At 41.5% G+C, this 20336-nt stretch overlaps 1 protein-coding gene and 1 long non-coding RNA gene across 5 annotated transcripts in view; one reads left to right on the top strand and one right to left on the bottom strand.

Annotated features, from left to right (window-relative positions):
- Positions 1-7284, bottom strand: part of LOC137481665 (uncharacterized) — a 158958-nt gene extending 151674 nt beyond the window's left edge. For all 4 annotated transcript variants that reach the window (XR_011003585.1, XR_011003582.1, XR_011003583.1 and 1 more), the window contains exons 1-4: positions 7184-7284; positions 3899-4875; positions 2763-2926; positions 2224-2315 (exon numbers count right to left, since the gene is read on the bottom strand). This is a non-coding gene — a long non-coding RNA (uncharacterized lncRNA). The remainder of the gene's footprint in view (positions 1-2223; positions 2316-2762; positions 2927-3898; positions 4876-7183) is intronic.
- A 2635-nt stretch (positions 7285-9919) lies between these two features.
- Positions 9920-20082, top strand: LCTL (lactase like). The gene is made up of 13 exons (XM_068203369.1): positions 9920-9998; positions 10931-11130; positions 13008-13095; positions 13332-13441; positions 13724-13852; positions 14349-14444; positions 15081-15135; positions 15217-15378; positions 15941-16215; positions 16533-16659; positions 17086-17285; positions 17805-17868; positions 18933-20082. The coding sequence occupies exons 1-13, from the start codon at positions 9920-9922 to the stop codon at positions 19046-19048; spliced, it is 1701 nt and encodes a 566-aa protein (XP_068059470.1). The 3' UTR covers positions 19049-20082.
- Positions 20083-20336: the final 254 nt, after the last annotated feature.

Genomic DNA, 20336 nt, shown 5'->3' on the forward strand with positions numbered 1-20336 from the left:
CTACTTCCCACGAGTAAAGCAGGGCTGAGTGCTGGATTTCCTTTAGGTGGAATTAAAGGAATGAACAATCCTGGAGAATCACCAGTGATACTTAAGAGCACTCTTCAGAGGGGATTTTTCACCTCCAGCCCTTACAGCACTTCAAAAGGGAGCTCAGCATTATCTCCATGCTGGGAAATGGAATACAACAGAGCAAGGAAATTTTCAGCTTCTCAGGAGGGGCCAGCAGCAATGTCAGGAGGGATTTCAGGTGGCACAGGAGGTGTGTGAGATGCACAAAGGCACAGGAGGTGTGTGAGATGCACAAAGGCACAGGAGGTGTGTGAGATGCACAAAGGCACAGGAGCTGTGTGAGATGCACAAAGGCTGATGGCCAGCGGTCGGAGAGCCCAGGGCCGGGGATCACAAGGCTGAATTTCAGGTTTGCTCCCCACACAAGCTCTGGCTGAAGGACACAGTCACTGCCCAGGCTTGGAAGGCAAATCCCTCAGCACAGAACGAGCCTGTTTGTGTTTTGGACCCAGCACTGGCAGTGGGTCTCTCACAGAGCCGTGTTCCCAGTGGGGGAGCCATAAAGAGTCAGTGTGTGCTGGCTCCAGAGCCCCTGATTGCCTGGATGTGCTGGAAAAGCCAACTGGAAATGTCTGAGTGCTGATGTCACTGCAGCTCCATAGCTTTGGAGGCTGCTCAGCTTTCCTTGGGGCGCCCATTCCTCGCAGGAGCCTCGCTGAGCTTTGTCTCCTGGCTGGACGTTTGTGAGCAGAGAGAAGTCAAGGTGGCAGCTGAGAGCCTCATTTCACCTAACCCTAACCCAAATCCTCCTTTTCAGGGAGAATTTATCCTTCCTAGCCCAGTTTAAAAACCAGTAGTTGGGACTGAGTAAATGAAATGGAATTTATTTTCAAAATAAACTTGAAATCACCAATGCTTTCAAGGGGAATTGAGCTGCCTGTGACAAAATTCATAAGAACCTCCCCACCCACCTAAGTTAAGGTTGAAAAGTCAAGTGTTCAAGGGCTGGGAACACCAGAGTTAAGGCTGCCATGTGCACTCCCAATTCCCATCTCCTGTGTGATACAATTAAAAGCTATTTTCCCCCACGGCCTCACCCCATTTAGTGGGCAGGATGAACAGAGCTATTCAGTATTTCTGGTTGGGTTTTTTCCTACCTTTTCGAGTCAATGTGTGGCCTTGGCTTTATTTATAGCATGCCATTTAAACTCTTCACTGAAAACACGATTATTCACATCCTTGTGGGTTTTAATATAACACTTATCACAGAAATATTTGCTTCAAAAACATAACAAATGTCTCACGACAAAACCCCTGCCAGCGAGGTAGGATGGTAGCACAACCCCTTGAGCCCAAATGCTTAATCAGAATCAGAGGTCCCACAAGCTTGTTTTGCTTAGGATGAGATCATCTGAATGTAATACAGTGTATAATATATTCTTGGGTTTTAGCAAACCAAGGGTAACAAAACCCCATTTCTCTGGGACAGAGCTCCAAAGCTTGCAGTGCCCTGAGTTCTGCCTTTGGGAAAGCATCTGTTTCCTTTCAGCAGTGGCCACAGCATTTGCAAACCTTGTTCTCTGTGGTTTAAAGACCATGGGGCAAACAAGCAAGGCCTGATCTGAAGCAAAGTGATGTAGCAAAGTAATGCTGGAGTGAAATTATTGCTGGCTCACTTGATTCTGGAGGATTCACACTGAAATTTGCAATTTAAAAGGCAAAAGAAATACTCCTACCTCTGTCTGCAGGCCTCTGTACATGCATGTGGTTATATAATACACCTAAACCCAAAATGTTGTCATACTTGATTACAAAAAACCTGAAACTTCTTTGAATGGGTAGCACACAGCAGTGCTAATGTTCTTTTTCAGCAGTTAATCAACCACCAGCAAAGGTTTAACAGACTTTAGCTCAGGCACTACACAATTGCTCCTCTCACAGACAATTCACATTTACCCTCTGAATTTGGATCTATGTTACAAATCAAGTAACTTTTCCTTTGAGACACTGTAGAAAAAAATGCTGCTTCAGGTTCTTTCACAAGTATGAAACCCTTTGATAAATACAATTTTCAAGTTTATACAAGCCTGCAGTCCCACCTGCACATCCTGTCAGGGAAATCAATCTGTGATTCCCTGTCATGCTGCTTGTTTTACAGCACAGGCTCGGAGGAAAGTGCTTGTTAGAAACCTTTTTAAAACATTTACTCACTGTTCTGACAGCTCTTAGGATCTCTTTTCCTTCCTCTGGTCTGTGTTGCTTATCTCCCACTGTTCCTCACTGATGCTGTCTTCAGAGGCCAGCTGAAAGGAAAATGCACAATGCCAACAGTTTCTATCCACCAGACTGGAAACCTGGCATGTCTGGAGCATTGTTGTTGTTATTATTATTATTATTATTACAAATATGTTTTGGAATTTGTATTTTTGGCATAATGGGAAGATTCATTCTAAAGAATGTAGCTTGGCTTTTTACAAACATGCTAAATCAGTTTGGATCATACCAACTTGAAGCATTTCAGAGATGACTGGGACTAAGATTCTTTCTTGATTTGATGTAGCAAAAAGAAAGTTCACAAATATAATCTCAAGTACCATTAGCAGCATCTTAAATACTTAAATTCTTCTATTAAAAATACTGCTATTATTATTGTGTTTAGACTGTATTTAACCCTTCCCATGGCAAAGTGACAGAGGCTCTGGGAGCTCACTAAGGCAGGCTGTAATTTGCTACACTTTTACCTGATTTACCTTTTAAACAATAAGGAGGCTGTGATGGAGCAAAGTGCAGTATCTGCAGTGGGGCAGATATTTCACTTTAAGAACACAATAAATCTCCAGGGGCATCACTTGGTTTTGGACTTGAGCTGAAGTTGCTAAGGAGCATTAGTGAGGCCTTGCCTCTGAATTTATCCCTGAAAAAGCAGAAATAAACAATTTTTAAATTTTTCTTCTAGCTGTTTTTTCTTTGTTTGTTTGTTTGATTTGATAAATAAGCTTTGATAAGAAGGTCAGGCCATGGCAGCAAACAACTGTCACTGTGAGAGCTGTGAAAGAATTTAGATTATCCCAGTTCATATTTAGTTTCTTCATGAAATTTTAAATTTTGTTTAGGAAATAAGGAGCCTGAAAGTTTAGACAGGAGTTTTCTCAGGCTGTGCTTATGTGAGCAAAGCCCTCCTGTCCCTGGCAGCCCTGACACTGCAGCTCCTGAGGCTGCACAGAACCTTCTGCTCCCTTTGCTGCCCTTCCCCACCTGCCCTGGCCAGCCAGCCAGAGCTCCCTGGCTGCTCAGGCAGAAATCAGAGTCTGCAGCTCCTTGGTGCCCTGTGCAGAACCTTTCCCTGGTGTTTTTCAAACCTGCTCCCAGTGAAGGGCTGAGGAGGCCAGGGCAGGTCAGGCTGGCAGTGCCCAGGCTGTCCTCAGGCTCCAAACTCTCCTCTCCAGCCTCAGCCTCCAGCCCTGGGCAGAAGCAAAATGAGTCTGGATGTCTTTAGATATTAAAGTGTTTTATCTGTGCACTCCCTGGCAATTTGTGCCTGTCTGGTGCATGAGAAAGGGCCCTTCTGGGGCAAAACCACAGATAAAATGTGTTTTAAAACTGAATTTAAAGCCCTGAATGTGGATATTTCATAATCTAAGCTGAATATCCATAGAAAGAACAACTGTATGTTTTTAGTAATGACCTAATTCAACTAATTCAATAATGAACTAATTCAACCCCTTCCAAAACAATTCACGAGCTCTTACTCATTATCAACTGCCAGTGCTTGGGGACCTTCACCAATTACCACTATTCTTTGGTGCTGGGTGTATTTATGTCACGGGTGCAGGGTAAAGATGGACATGGAAAGAAAATATAACTGTTTCTTTTTGTTCCTACTCACAAACACTGATGGAAAAACCTCCAAAAGCTTTCTTACTGTTTTGTGATTGTCAGGACACTTCATTTTCTCTCATTCCCAAGCTTCAGAAGCTTCCTCTTTGTGATTGCAAACAGATGATGGCAGAGGCAGCAATTAGACTAGTCCAAGTAAATTCCAATCACTGGTAGCCTGCAGCAGCTTGCAGGGCTCACATCAAATGGAGGCCCACCCTTAGCACCAAGCTGTCAGCAGGAAAGGAGAAATTAAAATTGATTTTTAGAAGCAAATTTCTGTGACCTTCCTCATTGCACCCAGGAGTATCCATAACATCTGTCATTTATTATATATCATGGCTGGGATTTTTAACCAACCACTGAGCTTGGGCGTTCCAAATCCAGTGTGCACCTTTGACTGTGCCAGCGCCAAGTCTCAGGAGTTTTGACCATCTGGGAGTTCCATAAAAGGAGGAAGTGTCTGCACCTCTCTGCACACACCAAGAAACATTAAAAATATACAGTTTAGGAGCTGGTTTGAAAATGACACCTTGAAAATTGGAGCTTATAGTACAGCCAGAATAGATTCTGCAGATTTATCCTGTCCTTGCCAATCTTTACAATCTTTCTTTGCAAAACAGAGGTGGCAGGTTCTCAAAGAGTTTAATTTTTTAAAATAATGACCCCAATAAAGCCAGTGGCTAGTGATAGCAGCTCCTCAGTGAGCTTAATGGGCATAAAATATGAGAGCAGTGTCTTTCATAAGAGTGCAGGAGCTGCTAAGGAAATTCAGTGTAAGTTTCAGAGTCACTCATCTCCACCTTTCCTCAGGAATCCCAGTTCAAACACAAAATCTCCCAGACTCTGGAGCTTTTCTTGCAATGGAGACTGTCTCTAAGCTGCCCACAGATTTCCCAGGATACCAGACTGGTGTTCCCCACAGTAAAGCAAAGCATCCTCATTTATCTTCCTTCCAATATTCTTCCATAATTCCAATGTTTTCCTCTGAAAAACAAAATCAGGTCATAAACCCAGTTGAGCTTTGGACAAAAAGTTTCCAAAAGCAGCAAATATAATGCAAGGAAAGTAATTTTGTAACACAGAAAAATACAAGCACAGTTACACAAGTGTTCTTGTTCCAAGAACAATTGTAAGTGGGTTTTGTTTTGATTTGGAAAAAACTCCAATATCTCAGTGTAGTTGCAGCAGACCACACACTGGAAAAATTGCATGGTTCTCTGTGGCTGTATAATCAGAAAGGATTTTTCTCTCTGAGACAGAAAAGGCCTATTCAAGGTTGGAAAGGGAGTGTAGCTTGGAAGAGTGAAGAATCAGGAAGCTGAGGAGATAGGTCAGAATTGTGTGAGGTTGATGTGGTCTCATTGTCTGAACAGCTGCCAGGGAATTAGGAAAGACAGCTTCTCCTTTTTCCTCAAAACACAGGAACTAAAAGCAAAAATCCAATAAGTAGCAGGTTTAGGGTGTTTGCTGTTAGGGGTGGCTCCATCCCTGGTGTCTAGCTGGAGATAGGAAGTTTTGCAACACAAAGTGGCACAGATAGAAAATAAAGTGGGAGGATAAGCACAGTGGGCTCTGTGCCAAAGGTTTTGTGATGGGCTCACACAGAATCCTGCAGCAGGAGAAGCCATAAATACCTCCAGCATAAGATGCACTCCAGGCTGGAGACAAGTGAAGCACTCTCAGAGTCAGTCCCTGACTTCACACTCATGGAGTGAGCCCATTGCAGAAGCTGCTTTCCAGGTTATTTTACTGCATTTTACTTCATTGGGCAATTTTGGATGCACTCCAAGGAGTAGATTTCTTAAAAAACATTCTTTTTACCAATAAAACACAATAAAAGATTTTATAGCCTTGATGTGTTTCTGGCAAGGTCCAAAAACTGCTGCTAATAAAACTTTTCCAGGAGGAAAAAATGACCAAGCTGTCACAATGTAAATATGATTTTTTTTTTTTTTTCTTAATTTGGGGTTTTATGCAGGAAACTGGGAAACAACATCACAGGAAAAGATTATGTTAAGAGAAGAAAACCTATGCAAACGCAGCTTAGAATGGACCAGTGGAATTGTGTTTTCATGCACACCAAGGGCTGCCTCCTCCTGACCGCTGGGTCCGTGACCATTCACCAAGTGACTTCAGGCGTGCCCTAAAGCAGCAGCCTGGCTTGTGAATATGGCACCAGGCAGCCAGAGCAGAGCTCTGAGCTCAGCCCTGGCCTGATCCAAGCTCCCTGTGTGAGATCCATGCAGCTTCTCACATGGAGAGAGGGCTGAGCTGTCAGTCTGCTCCCCTGCCAGCTCTCTGAACAGACCCAGCCTCTCCTGGCGTGCCAAAGCCTTTGTTCTTGAGGTGTTTTTAGGTGCAATTATGATTTAATGAGGAATGAGTAATGCCCACCCTTAATCACCACACCTCTGGCGTTGTTCAGTGCTGTGGTGACTCTGGTTCACTGCCCTACCTGGTTCTGCAGGAGATGAAACGTGCCAAATGCCCAAAAAAAGTGATAAAAACGTGCCTTCAGCACCCACGTCCCCTGCAGCAGGAGCTGTGTAAACAGCACTGCCCCTTGTGTGCAGAAGCTGCTGGATTTTCAAGGATCATCACCTCTGTCCCTCCTGAGGAGCAGGAGGGCAGGCAAGTGGACAGAGAGACCTGCAGGGATGAACAAGGAGCTCCTGGTGATGTTCCTGCTCTCATTTCAGGGCACTTTTCACTTCTGAGATCTCTGTAAGATCTCGGAGATCTCTCTTCTGAGAGGCTCTGTAAGAACTGCAGTGTTAATATTTATTTTACTCTACCAGGCAAAATTCTCAGTTGTGAAATTGGCCACGGGAGGGCACCAGCACTACTCAGGGGAAAAAAAAAAATTAAAAAGGCAAAAAAAGACAAAATTAGGTAACCAAAGGAAAAAACAGGACTTTGTTTACAAACTGCACAGCTGCAAAAGCACAGGAGAGCAGGTTCCAGGCAGGAGTCACCCAGCCAGAGCATCCAGCAGCTGGGGGGTGCCCAGCAGGGAGGAGGAAATCCCCCACCATCAAAAGGAGCTGAGCTGCTGCTGCTGCCCCTGCCAGGCTCCCCTCGCCCAGAGATGCCTTTCCTCAGGGTGGGGGTGGGAAAAGCTCCCACACTTGGGTCGTGTTCGTGCTCAGAGCCTCCCTCTGCCCTGGCTCAGGCACAGGGGCTGCAGCGACCTCCAGGCTCTGCCGCCTCTCCCTCGGCACAGAGAGGTTTTCTCACCTGAGAGCCAGGTGTGCAGAAAAGTCTGGAATCATTTCAGCCCGGCAGTGGTTACCTGGTTCTGTGCCTTTACAATGGACATTATCTGTGAGAGGGACTGAATGTAACTCCAGAAGTAAAAGAAATGAGGAGTTGTAGCTTGAGCTGAATATCCACTTTGTTTTTGCCACAAAGTCACCACCAGAAGGAATTCCTTTAGAAAGAAAAGTAAAAGCATGTGATTTTTTTTCATGCCTGCATCTTAATTATCTGCTTTTAAATGATGTCATGTAAAAACAAAGCCCTTGGCCTCACCAAATCTGTCTCCGAGTTCTCCCTCCCAAACACCATCCAGGACGCAGACATTTGCACCAAGAGAAAATCACAGAATTCAGAATTCCAGAATGCTCTGAGTTGGAAGGGACATTAAAGATGTGTCTGTACCTGATTCCACCTATGCCATGGCAGGGACACCTTCCACCGTCCCAGGCTGCTCCAAGCTCATCCAGCCTGGCCTGGGACACTGCCAGGGATCCAGGGACAGCCCCAGCTGCTCTGGGCACCTGTGCCAGGGCCTGCCCGCCCTCCCAGCGAAGAATTTCTTCTATATATCTCACCTAAATTCCCCCTTTCAGTTTGAACCCATCCTTGGCCCATCACTGCAATTCCTGATGAAAAATATCTACAAAGCCCCTGTTCAAGAGGCAGTCCTGTATGAATGTATAGATGAGAGCAAAGCTAATTTTGCTTACAAAGGAAAATCCTCATTGCTAACAGATCCCTGTGGTTAAGCTAAAGCTCGTCCTGCAGCATTGACTGGATACAAAAGGATTGTTCTTTTTTGTTGTGGCTGTAAGTGAACAAAATGCTGTTTGCAACTAGATGTTTCTCCCGAGGTTTTGTGATAGCCTGGATTCATTCCATGCAATTATTCTGGGCAAGTAAATTTATTCTGAATGCTCTGGCAGGTTTGTGGCAGTTCAGAGGAATCTCCCAGACAGGACACATCTGTTGTGAAGAACACCAGGTAAGGCAGGGATGGGGGAAATGGAAATAAATCCAGCTACAATCAGGGCAGAAGGGATCCCAGCTGCCAGACAAGGGGGTGAAAAGGGTTTTACAGGACCATCCTTACAGTCTGAACTTATTAAACCTTTTTGTACTATTGGAAAAGCTGTTTCTTCTGCTGTGTTTGTAGAGACACATGCCAGAAAACCAGAGCCATGAAAAGTTCCAAAATGCACATCTGAATTTGAAAAGTGTTTGATTGAATACCCCACAGCAGACTGTGCATAGATTGCTTTATCCAATACAGGGTGCTGTAAAACCCTAAAGTGTTTCATTGTTCTTGAGGTACTGAAATTATTTCTAATTCTACTACTAAGAATAATCAAGCCAAGAGTGAAAAATACGTTGATTTTGTTGCTATGCCTAACTCCAAAGGAGTTCCTGGCTCCTGGCAGCACTCTGTAAAGCCACACAGCCCTGCTGCCCTGGGGCAGTGCTCAGCTGCAGAAACATGCACAGACCCCCTGGAACATTTCCTGCCCTCCTGGCTCCTTTTCCTGGGACTGTCGGTCAGTGCTAATGAGAAGATGAAGGGCAATGCTAAATTTAAATTTACTCAGAGAGCTACTGGCAATGTCTAAGTTAAAATCACATGTATTTGCAACATTTTATATTCAAAATAAAAGCAATTCTAGAGTATTTAGACCTGATTGTAAATGTTTGTAGTTTGCTACAAGCTTTTTTTAACCCTGTAATCTAAATGCTCCCATTTGGAATGCTGAGATGGAGATATTTTTAATCCAGGACTAAAGTCTTGAGTGCTGAAGTAGTTCCATTTTCCCAAGCCAGCTGTGCAGTTCGTGTGTTAGTTAGCAGATATGGGATGATCATTAATAAACAGAGGAACAGGAGGTCTCTGAGGCTGTACATTTATTACATGTTCTGAAAAGGGGGTCAGCCCTTTGCTTTTGTTTTTTTGCCACATTTCGGGGTTCATTTTGGTCAGGAGCCAACCTGCAAAGCAGCTCAGGTACTCCAGTGCAAAACATTATTATTTAAGATATTTGTTCTGCTTTTCCTCATGGCCCAGCCCCATCTTCAGATTCACCAACAGATGCTCAGGAATGTAAAACATCCTTTGGGGACTGTATCAATTTGGGGAAAATAGTGCTTTTCTAAAAAGCCCTTCTGAAACTTTATTTAACTCAGCTAAAATGTGTCTCTCTAATAATTTAACTCGATGTCACAGTTTAAAATTGATGCTGGGACTGGATAAAAAGGACAACATCAAGATAAAAGCTGCAATTAATTAAAACTGCAGTAATTGCAAGTATTACTTTTCCTTTTCAACTTCCACAGGGCTTGTTGCCATGACAGGTGGGAAGATGCTACCAGCATAATTGTTTCTTTTTGTCATAGTTAGAGGGTTTTACTTTCTGATATTTGTGGGACAGTTTAAAATTCAGAACAAAATAGGTACCAACAAAGAGACCTTTAGAATAAAGATAAGTAACATTAGAGAAATTATGTGGCTTCTAATAATTATAATTTTGATTGAGGTGATCAATCTTCCCTCATTTTCCCCACCCTGCCAGAAGTTTAACTGCTCCTTCCACTCCGCCCAGGCTTTCAGCCTTCAATTATAGTTTCCATCCAGCAGAAAAAAAGTCAGCTTTTCCCTTTTGACCCCCCAGATTTGTGGAGCAGCAACCCCTGGCAGAGCTTTCGTGTTTTCCCTGGCAGGGAGCAGCTGGTGAGGATGAGGAGGGACACCCTGAGGTGCTGGGCTGTGCTGGTGGCAGCGATGGGACTCAGCGTGGCCGAGGACTTCCCGTGGACCAAGAACAACCCAGGCTCCTTCTACTACGGCACTTTTCCAGCTGGTACCGTCCAAACCCGCTGCTTGGGGCCTTGGAACATTCGAGATCTGCTCCTGTGTTTGCACAAGGAAGTGAGCCAGAGGTTTTCTGTGTCCTCCCAGGGAAATGGCAGGAACAGAAATGGAGCTGGCTGCAGAATGCAGAATGCTTTGGGATCTGCTCCTGGGCATACAGGGATCCACATGACCCTGCATTCCATAGATCCACTTCAACAGGAGATCCAGAGGAAAGGCTCACACCTAACAGTTCATACCCAAGTGTAACGAGGCATACCTGAGAACTCTCTTCCTTTTTATAAATTACCTATAATTAATGAAATAAACCAAAATACCCTTTGTTATGCAGCTAATTAAGAAATCAGTGAAATAACTGTGCTGGGTTTGTTTCAAGCTGTTCAGTATTATCCAATCCACTCTACAGCATGGATTTATGATCCTTATCCTTTCTTCAACACATATTTAAACCCATTTCATCCAAGCAAAATCAAAACTAGAAAGATACAGGCAGTGATTTGTTTTCATGCTCAAGTTTTTAAGTTGTTTATGATATGGTATTTTGTGTAACAATAGGAAAATAATCGATAATATTTCTGTATATTTTACATAACATCTAAACTTGTAGTTGCTAACGCTACCATGAAAACCAGCAGGGAGAAAAGATGTGGAAACCTAATTTGTTTTTTACAGTAAGACATTTCTGCCACGCTCTCAATGCCCTACCTCATCACTGTAAAATACAGATTTTACAGGTTTAATAAATGAAAGGATTCAATTTCTCAGTGCATCAGAACAGGACACCTTAATTTACTCCCCATTTTCAGACCCATTTAGGCACAGACACCTTTTGAAATGTAGAAAACCTCGGCCTCTCCAGCAGTGCTTACTCTCACTTCCAGTTCCTTTCTCCAGTGAACATTTAGCACCGAGACCGTTCAGAAGAACCTGTTTCATTAACTCCCCTGTTTTTCCCTTCAGGTTTCCTGTGGGGTGTGGGAAGTTCTGCCTACCAGACCGAAGGGGCCTGGGACAAGGACGGCAAAGGGCCGAGCATCTGGGATGCCTTCACTCACAGGAAAGGGAAGGTGGTCGGGAACGAGACGGGAGATTCCGCGTGTGATGGCTACTACAGAGTCAAGGTATTGTTCCAGAGGAATCCACTGCAAATGCTCTGGGGCCATCCCTTGATCCTGGCTTCCCATTTTGAAGGAACACTTTAGCTGCTCTAATGTAGCAGGCACATTCTTCTCTCTCTCTCAGCATTTTTCATAGAGGAGCACAGAGAGAAGAAAGAGAAAACGATTTCTGTTTCTGCTCCTTGTTTTTCCCATGTGGAATGTGTTTGGAGAATTGTTCACCTGGGGTGATTGCTTGGTTGGGTTCTGGTGAGGATGGTTTGAGCTGATGGCCCATCCAATCCAATCCAATCCAATCCAATCCAATCCAATCCAATCCAATCCAATCCAATCCAATCCACCTGTGGCTGCACTCTCAAAAGAAAGTCATGAGTTGTTTGTTAGATGTAGTAGTTAGAAAGTAGGTATGTAGTTTTAGCATCTCCTTTAAATAGTATATTAATGTATTATAGTATAGTTATAATAAAAAAATCATTTAGCCTTCTGAACTAGAATCAGACATCATCATTTCTTCCCACCGAGTTCACCTACATTTACAATACTCTAAAGGTTATTCAACTTAGGAATCCAAGTGCTGATATTTTTAATCTGTACAGTAAAATCGTCTTCCTTTATAATCTCATAAAACCAATAATCCCACAGTGTTTCCCAAATACATCTCAGCTTTTCAGGATTTTTGTGTCCAAATAATATTCTAGATGCTGTAGGAAGTCCAAATGCTTAGTTAGAAATACAAGAAACATACATGACCTCTAAATAAAATTAACTTTTTGTGTGTGTGTGCATGTTTGAGGTTTTCTATGTATTTTTCAGAGGCTTTAAAATTCAGTCTGGATGTTGCCCATTTTTTGAAAGGATGACAAACAAATAATCAATGCAGCTCTGTTCACAACATGTTTCCAGGGCTAATACCATCAAAACCAATTTTCAAATTACTGTGCTGGAGGAAAGACAGATACACAGCAAGAGGAATCCAAATGACTGTGAGAAGGCAGGGTTACATAATTGGAATTGCAACTAATTTAATGAAAGTTATATTCCAGTGAGGTTTCTCCATGTAGATAAAGTCCAAGGGAGAACCAGGGGTCTCAGCAAGAACTAAGAGAAAAGAAACTAATTATGACTTTCTCTCCTAAAATGGGAAAATGCAGGAGTGGTTTCATTTGAGCTTTCAAACCAGAACTTTGAAAGAACTTTAAAAACTTTGAAAGAGCTTAAAAAGTATCTCAGAGAAGCTGGGACTCTGAGCCTCACTGGGCTGTGACACCAGAAGAGATCGACACAGAGAAAATTTGGATTTAGAAATACTTTCTAAAACTTGCTTGTATTTGTCCACTTACCTGGTCCTCTTTATATCAGAGCACTTTTTGCTTTCATCATCAGAATTCTCTTTGCATTGGCAAAAATACCACCAATTTCTAATTTCATTGAACACTGAAGATGTACAATTTCTTAGCAAAAGAACATATATTCATATGGGATTTAGGGGGTTTTCTCATTCCAGTATAAGACAGTAAAGGAAAGTCCAAGTAATTATGTTTTTAAGCCTGAGCTGAAGTGTTTGAAGTCAAGATTTATAGACCTCTATTATTTTCTAACACAAATTCTGATATAAATATAATTGTACTGCAAAACCTCAGCTCATTTTTCAGTAGTGCAAACATTCAGTCTCCTACAGGACTTTTTTGGACCATCAAAAAAAAGTGGTTAAAGAGGAAGGCTTCAAGTAGAACGAGCCATCACCTCAAATATCAGAAAAAAACCAGACTGAATCCACTTTTGTGCAAATCTTCCATAGATTTTCTGCATTCAGAATTAGTTAAGAACTGAAGTTATTCTGCTCGGCCTCAGGATGTGTTAATTGGATTTTCTTCTCACAGGATGACATTCAGTTACTGAAGGAGCTGAAGGTGAATCACTACCTCTTGTCAATCTCCTGGCCAAGGATTATGCCCACAGGCATCAAAGGTAAACAGAATTTTACCACATTCTTCCCAATACTCTTATCTGTAAGGAATTTTACTCCTGGGTAACCCACAGTTGTTCAACATTCTTGTTACACAGATTTCTGTTTGCCTGCATTTCACCATTACAGAATTCCCAACACTGTAATGGAAAATTCCTTGGTTAATATTTTTAGATTTCTGTTCTTCCAGTTATTTGGGAACCAATGCAGGTAATTCCTTGTCTGTGCTTTTCATCAGCTGAGCAACTGAATGAAAAGGGAATACAATTCTACAATGACACAATTAACAGTCTTCTGGAAAACAACATCACTCCTATTGTGAGCCTCTACCACTGGGATCTGCCACAGGTCAGACAATATTTGAATTAGTGAAACACTTCAAATAAAGCTGATAGAAATAATTTCCAAAGGTTAAGAACTAAGAGTACTTCAAAAAATTAGAGAAGCCTGCATGATTTTAAGAATTTGTAACTATTTCCTATTCATTTAGATTTTATGTGCATTGAAGTTTGGAAAAACTTCTTTCTGAGCTAGAAATAGAAACAGGATTAAATAGAAATAAAAGTCTCTTTTAAGCAGCAGCTGACCTTCAAGTACAATTATTGAATCTTGAAATTCTTATTTCCAAAGGTTCTCCAAGAAAAGTATGGCGGCTGGCAGAATATAAGCATGATTAATTATTTTAATGACTATGCAAATCTGTGTTTTGAGAAGTTTGGTGACCGTGTGAAACACTGGATTACATTCAGCAATCCTTGGGTAAGTCATCAATGCTTTCCTTCCAAACTTTCCCATTGCACTGTTCTGTTCCCAAAATTCTGTGGGAGTGACATTAGAGGAGAGCAGGTGAAAAAAATGGGGAAGGAAGGGGAAACATTTAAACCATTAATCTTTGTGGCCAAAAATCTCAGCGGGCAGATTTTGCACAAGGGCAGGGTTTTAAGACATGAAATTCCAGGAAAATTTTGAAAACTCCTCATCTGGAGAGACTGAAATTGGAAAATAGGAACTGGAAAGGCAGCTGTTATTTCCCCTTCCCCATTCCTCAGCTCACCCCTCTAACCCTCCTCACCAACACCCTGCTCCCAGCACGCCACAGCTCAGTACCAAGCAGGCAGGAAATGGGAGCCAAGGAAGGGAAGAAGGGATTGGAGAGGACCAGCCCAGGCAGGGGAGCACAGGATGCAGAGGATGGAGCACATCCCCTGGCTCTGGAGGCCAGAGCAGCACTGACTCTGTGACTGTGTGTTTGCAGGCAGTGGCTGAAAAGGGCTATGAAACAGGAGAACACGCGCCAGGACTGAAGCTCGGCGGCTGCGGCGCCTACAAGGCTGCTCATCACATCATTAAAGTAAAAAACCTCCTGAAATTATGTGTCAATTCAGGATTTTTATCAGATTTCACTCTTTAAACTGAAATGTAGTTTCACAACCCTGTAATTTCCAAGTAAGACACTGAAATTAACATCTGGCTTTAAACCTCCAGTGCAGAATCCAAGGCACTATCAATGTTCAGCGCTTGATTTAACACTTGCAACAAGTTGAATTTCCTTATATTATAAATGTCTCTTCTAGTTTGTTTCAAGCTGGTTGAAAAAGAAAACATCCAGGTTAGTCTAGAAACAAACATCCTGGCCTGTTGAAATGTACCTGAATGTTTCAAGTGACTTCAGGAAGTCTCTGGTAAAAATTAACTTTCATCTGCCTGAATAAATTAGGGAAAGACATCCAAAGAGCAGAGCCAAGGGACAGAACCCTGTCCTGAGGGCTGTGTCAGCTCCATGTGGATGTCCTGGAATTCAGGGAAGGAATCTTGCATGCAGGATTTTGTGATGTCTTACATGAAATGAAGGTTTCTGTAATAAACACAAAAGAAATTCTGTGGTATTTTCAGGCCGACTTCAGTGCAAAAAGTGCTCACCAGCTTTCCATGCCATAAGAGGTGAAAATGTCACATGATTTATTCTATTTGTACATTATTTTTACAGACTCATGCCAAGGTTTGGCACTCCTACAACACCACCTGGCGCAGGGAGCAGAGAGGTAATGAGGATTCATTCTGTGATTGTGCTGCTGTTTCTGTTAAGGGCTTCAGGAACTGCAGGACTGTCCCTTTGTTTTAAGGGATGGTTGGAATTTCCCTAACGAGCGCCTGGGGGGAACCTGTTGATCCACACAGCCAGACAGACAGAGATGCTGCTGAAAGGTACATCCAGTTCCACCTGGGATGGTTTGCAAACCCCATTTACAGAGGGGACTACCCAGAAGTTATGAAGAATTACGTAGGTAAGTCCCAGTAGCCATGACATGAACAGATCCACACTTCCAGCACATTACAGGGGAATAACTCCTGTGCTTTAGTCAAGTGAGGGCACAGGGGAGACACAGCAAAGCAAAGGCCCCCAGGCTGGACACAGCTCCTAAAGCACTTTGGGGACACGCCAGGACAATTTAAATCACTGTTTCTCCATGTATTGTACCCAACTTAATTCTCCAAACCAAAAGGATGAAAGATGATCTCATCTTAAAAAACCAATTAAGCTCAGGTGTCCTCGACATTACCACTAAATTCAGGAAAACCACTTTTGGCCCCAGCACAGGGTGCCCAGAGAAGCTGTGGCTGCCCCCGGGTCCCTGACGTGTCCCAGGCCAGGCTGGACAGGGCTGGGAGGAACCTGGGATAGTGGAAGGTGTCCCTGCCCATGGCAGGGGGTGAGGTGATGATTTTAAAAGTCCCTTCCAACCCAAACCATCCAGGATTTTATGATTCTATGATTTATTGCTGGTGAGACAAAGAAAACCAATTTCTGTGCTCCTCAGAAGTTGTTTCCTGTAATTATTTTGCTAGGCAGGAAGAGTGCCCAGCAGGGCCTGGGGACATCAAGATTACCAACTTTCTCAGTGCAAGAGAAAACCTATATTAAAGGCACCTCGGATTTCCTGGGAATTGGTCATTTTACCACTCGTTATGTTCTGCAGAAGAATTTTCCCTTCCTCCAAGTGTCCAGTTACCACACTGACCGTGACCTGGCTGAACTGGTGGACCCCAACTGGCCAGCTCCAGGCCCTAAGTGGCTCTACTCTGTGCCCTGGGGGTTCAGAAGGTTGCTCAACTTCATTAAGGTCAGTAGAGCAGATCTTTAATTAGAAAGGAAGCAAACAAAATGCCTGGTTTAGATTTAGATTTTCAACAGTTCCAGCTATTGGTCTTGTCGTAGTGGGAATTTCCTTTGTCAAAAAACCCTTAATTTCAGCTCAGAAAACTACATAATTCAGTCATTTTAAAATAAACCCCATAGTTAACTTAAATTCCTACTACATATTCTTCTTACTTAGGTAAGTAAATGTAGAAAATTGCTTTTAATGCACTTTTCTAATTCACATATTCTGTCAAGATGAAATGATTTTATGTGAAGCAATTTAAACATTTCTGTTTGCAGACCCAGTATGGGAACCCCCTGATTTATGTGACAGAGAATGGAGTGTCTGAAACTGTGCAGTGCCCTCAGCTGTGTGACGAGTGGAGGATCCAGTACCTGAAGGGATACATCAATGAGATACTCAAAGGTCACTTAAAAACAGCTTTATAGGATTTGACTTGCAGGGTGTTTTCACCTTCTGCTTACGTTTCACTTTGTCCTTTCCATCACAGAGAAATAACTATTCACAAGTCAAAATGCAAGCAAACCAGACTCTCAAATTTTCACCAAAATGCCAACCTAAGCAAACATATTAATACTACCTACAATAACCTACCTGAGATTTAATACTGCAATAAATCATCACTTTCCACTCTCAGAAAGGAGAAATTACCGTGTCCATAGAGTTCTAGTACCTCTAAGCTAAAGACAACAATTTCAAAGAATCTGAATTAATTTGTACTTCATTTTTCTGTCCTCCCCCCATCTCTTCCTGCTATAAACCAAAACATTTAGAGAACCATATTTTAAGGACAAAACCCACCTTTATCAGTGATTTGTGTTCTGTTTCCAGCTCTAAATGATGGTGTAAATGTCAAAGGTTACACTGCCTGGTCACTGCTGGATAAATTTGAATGGAACAAAGGCTTCTCTGAAAGATTTGGGCTTTACCACATTGACTTCAAAAACAAGAACAAACCACGGTACCCAAAGGCATCTGTTGACTACTATAAAAAGATTATCAGTGCAAATGGATTCCCAAATCCAAGAGAGGTGATGTCAGCTGCTAATTTTGATTTTTTTTTCCTTCTTCTTTGATTTATGTGTAAATGTCACATTGAATTTCAGGAAACAACTTGCATGAATGTGGTACAGAAGTGACACTTTGATTCTGTAAAACAGGGATCTGTTTAATACAGAGATATTCAGACACTGAAAGTGGGAACAGCCTCAATGACTGTTTCTAAAGCGTTCCACAAACTCCAACTGGACTTACTGATGCAGTTAAAAATTCTCCATCAGAACTTATTTAGCAGTGCTGTCAGATTTCCAGGCAGAAAACTCCACATATGTACTACCCTACTGGAAAATAACCTGGAATGTATTATGTGCCATTAAAAACTTTATTAAACAATTAACTCCAAGAAATACACTGAAATAAAAACCACAAAGAAACTTTCAGAAACCCACGTGTTGGGAGAATAAAGTGGTTTCAAGTGAATTGCAGGGACAAGGAGGGAGCTGTGGGAGTGAGGAGGATGCTCAGTCTCTCAGAACTGTCACCCTTCCCAGGTGGAAAACTGGCATCAGAAGGCCATGGACACCTGCTCTGCCACACACCAACACCTTGCTGCAGGTAAGCATGGCTCTGTTTTGTTCTATAAAAGCAGATTCTGTAAAGTTCAGCTATTAAATTGCTCTCTGAACGCTGCTAAAAGGTATTTTCTCCCCAAAAGCACAAGCCTCTAAAGAAAAATGTGTTTATTTACTGTCTCCAACTAAAACCACTGTAGCTAAATGGATCAGCTGTGGATGTTACTGAAATACAGAAACTGGACGAGCTACTACTTAAAATTGAGGTTGGAGATGACAACATTCTCCTTAAAATAAAACTGCTGAGTGCCACACAGACAGAAAATCTCTAAATGTTTGACTTTTACATGAAGTGGAACTATAAAAAGAAATAAAAGGGCTAAGGACTGGCCTACGGTTAAATTTGGGCTCTGATGATCCTGGTAACAAAGAAACCCCAACACAACTGATCCAGAACACCTAAAAAACCTCCTGATGTAATTCAGGACCTTTCAGAATTCCTGAAGTAGGGATTTTATTTAGATCAAATAACTACTATGGATTTTTACAAGATGATCTAAAGGCCACATGGTAGGAAACATCCCAGCAGTCAGCCTAAGTTAATCCTGCTCAGCCTCCACTTCCAAATCATGTTCAGTGTGAATGAACTGGGTTTACTGAACTCTTCCAGGCTTCTCTGTGGAATAAAGTTCTACAAAATAAAACCCATTTATTTTTTCAAGCAGATACAGAACAATCATAAAAAGGCCAAAGCTTCCCAAGGATTTCTCTTTGACAATTTTCTTTCACCTTGGAGTGAGGGAAATAAATATCAGAGGACCGGTAATTTATTGTTAATGCACTGCAGCTAATTCACAGCAAGGACAATTTCTGCAGCCCTTTGAGCACTGACATGTCTTCAGAAATTTAACTTAAAAAGAGAGGGAAAACTATCATGGATTTGCTCCAGCTTCGGCAGACTTAGGAAATTCTGTTTGCTTTGTTTGCTGTTTATGCCAATGTCAACATTTTTATGTTCAAAAAAGTCTTTATGTTAACTCTAAGTTAGGCATTACTGTACTCCAGGGGATTAAATCTCTTACATATTCCTCATTTTTCAAATTTTAGATTCCCTGATTACTCACATGGAAATGGTGACAGAGATTGTTCTTCCTACAGTTTTCACACTCTGCATTCTCATCAGTATTGTCCTCCTCATATTCTACCTTCGAAACCACAGCTAAAATTGATGTTTGCACACATCATCATTTGCCAAAAGGACTAAGCTGCAACTGCTTTATTTGAGTAGTTCAAATTTACCATAGATGCTTCTTTTTGTACCCCTGTAATGAAATATTATTTATCAATCAACCTAGAGCTTTCATAGTTTTTCTATTCAATTCCAAAAACATCTTTCTGTTTTTACCAAAATACAAAATACATTATCTTTCCACTGATTCTAAGTAGTAGAGTTTACAATCCTTATTATTTTGCAAACTATTACACATTTTGTTCATCACAAAAATAGTTAAGAGTAAAGTGATTGAAATCTTGCCAGTACAAATTTCAAGTGATTAAAAGCTGCTTGCAAATTCTGATTTCAATCTGTTCATCAACAGCATTTTGATTACCATGTAATTGCTATTTGAAGAAAGACAGACACATGATTTTAAAATATAAAAGGACTTAAATATTCCAAGAGCACTGTTTAAAAGTGAACTTATTCATGTCCAAAAGTTAGGATAATATATACCTTGCTATTTAGTTGTGATGAAGAGTTGTTTGAAGTGAGTAATCCAAGATGACAATTTCTGAATCGGATTTAAACCACATCTCTGCAATTTAAACTTACCTTATCCAACTTTATAATATATTACACACGAAAATGTGGATTTTAAGTAATCCAAGCACTTCCAAAACTAATATTCCACCTTAAATTCCTTTCTACTGCAGGTAGAAACAAGTACTGTAACAACTTGGTTCCACAATTCAGCTGGCTGTACTTGAAATACAACTTTGCTTGAAACCAGAAGTTATAAAAATTCACAATAATAATCTACAATTTATAGTTTTTAAAAGCATGAGTATTGGGGGTTTTCCTTACTCTTACTTACCCACAGTTAAGTTTTTAATGCAAAATATTTCTGTCTCAGATTATTTTGTCAGCATGAACAAAACTATGGAATTGTTTAAATTAGACCACCAAAATGTTACCTCACTGATTAATCAACTTGACACATGCATATCTAAATTATTATGTCCAGCCAATTATACTGATTTTGTTTTTAAAACAATTATGCAAAACATACAAGACAACACTGTTAAAATAACTCACTTCACATTGAAGGAATAAAATAATTTGAAGAGGAGAGAGAAGTATTTTCAAGAATACTCCAACATATAAATACAGGGACAAAGAAACCCAAACTGGCTGAAGATCCCAAGGCCCTGGATGAAGAGCTTTCCAAATCCTTCAGGATGATGAAGCAGCACTTGATCCCAGGAGAACATAATAATATTGCTTGGTTTGTT

This window comes from Anomalospiza imberbis, chromosome 13 (assembly GCF_031753505.1).
Source record: "Anomalospiza imberbis isolate Cuckoo-Finch-1a 21T00152 chromosome 13, ASM3175350v1, whole genome shotgun sequence".
NCBI classification, from domain to species: Eukaryota; Metazoa; Chordata; class Aves; order Passeriformes; family Viduidae; genus Anomalospiza; species Anomalospiza imberbis.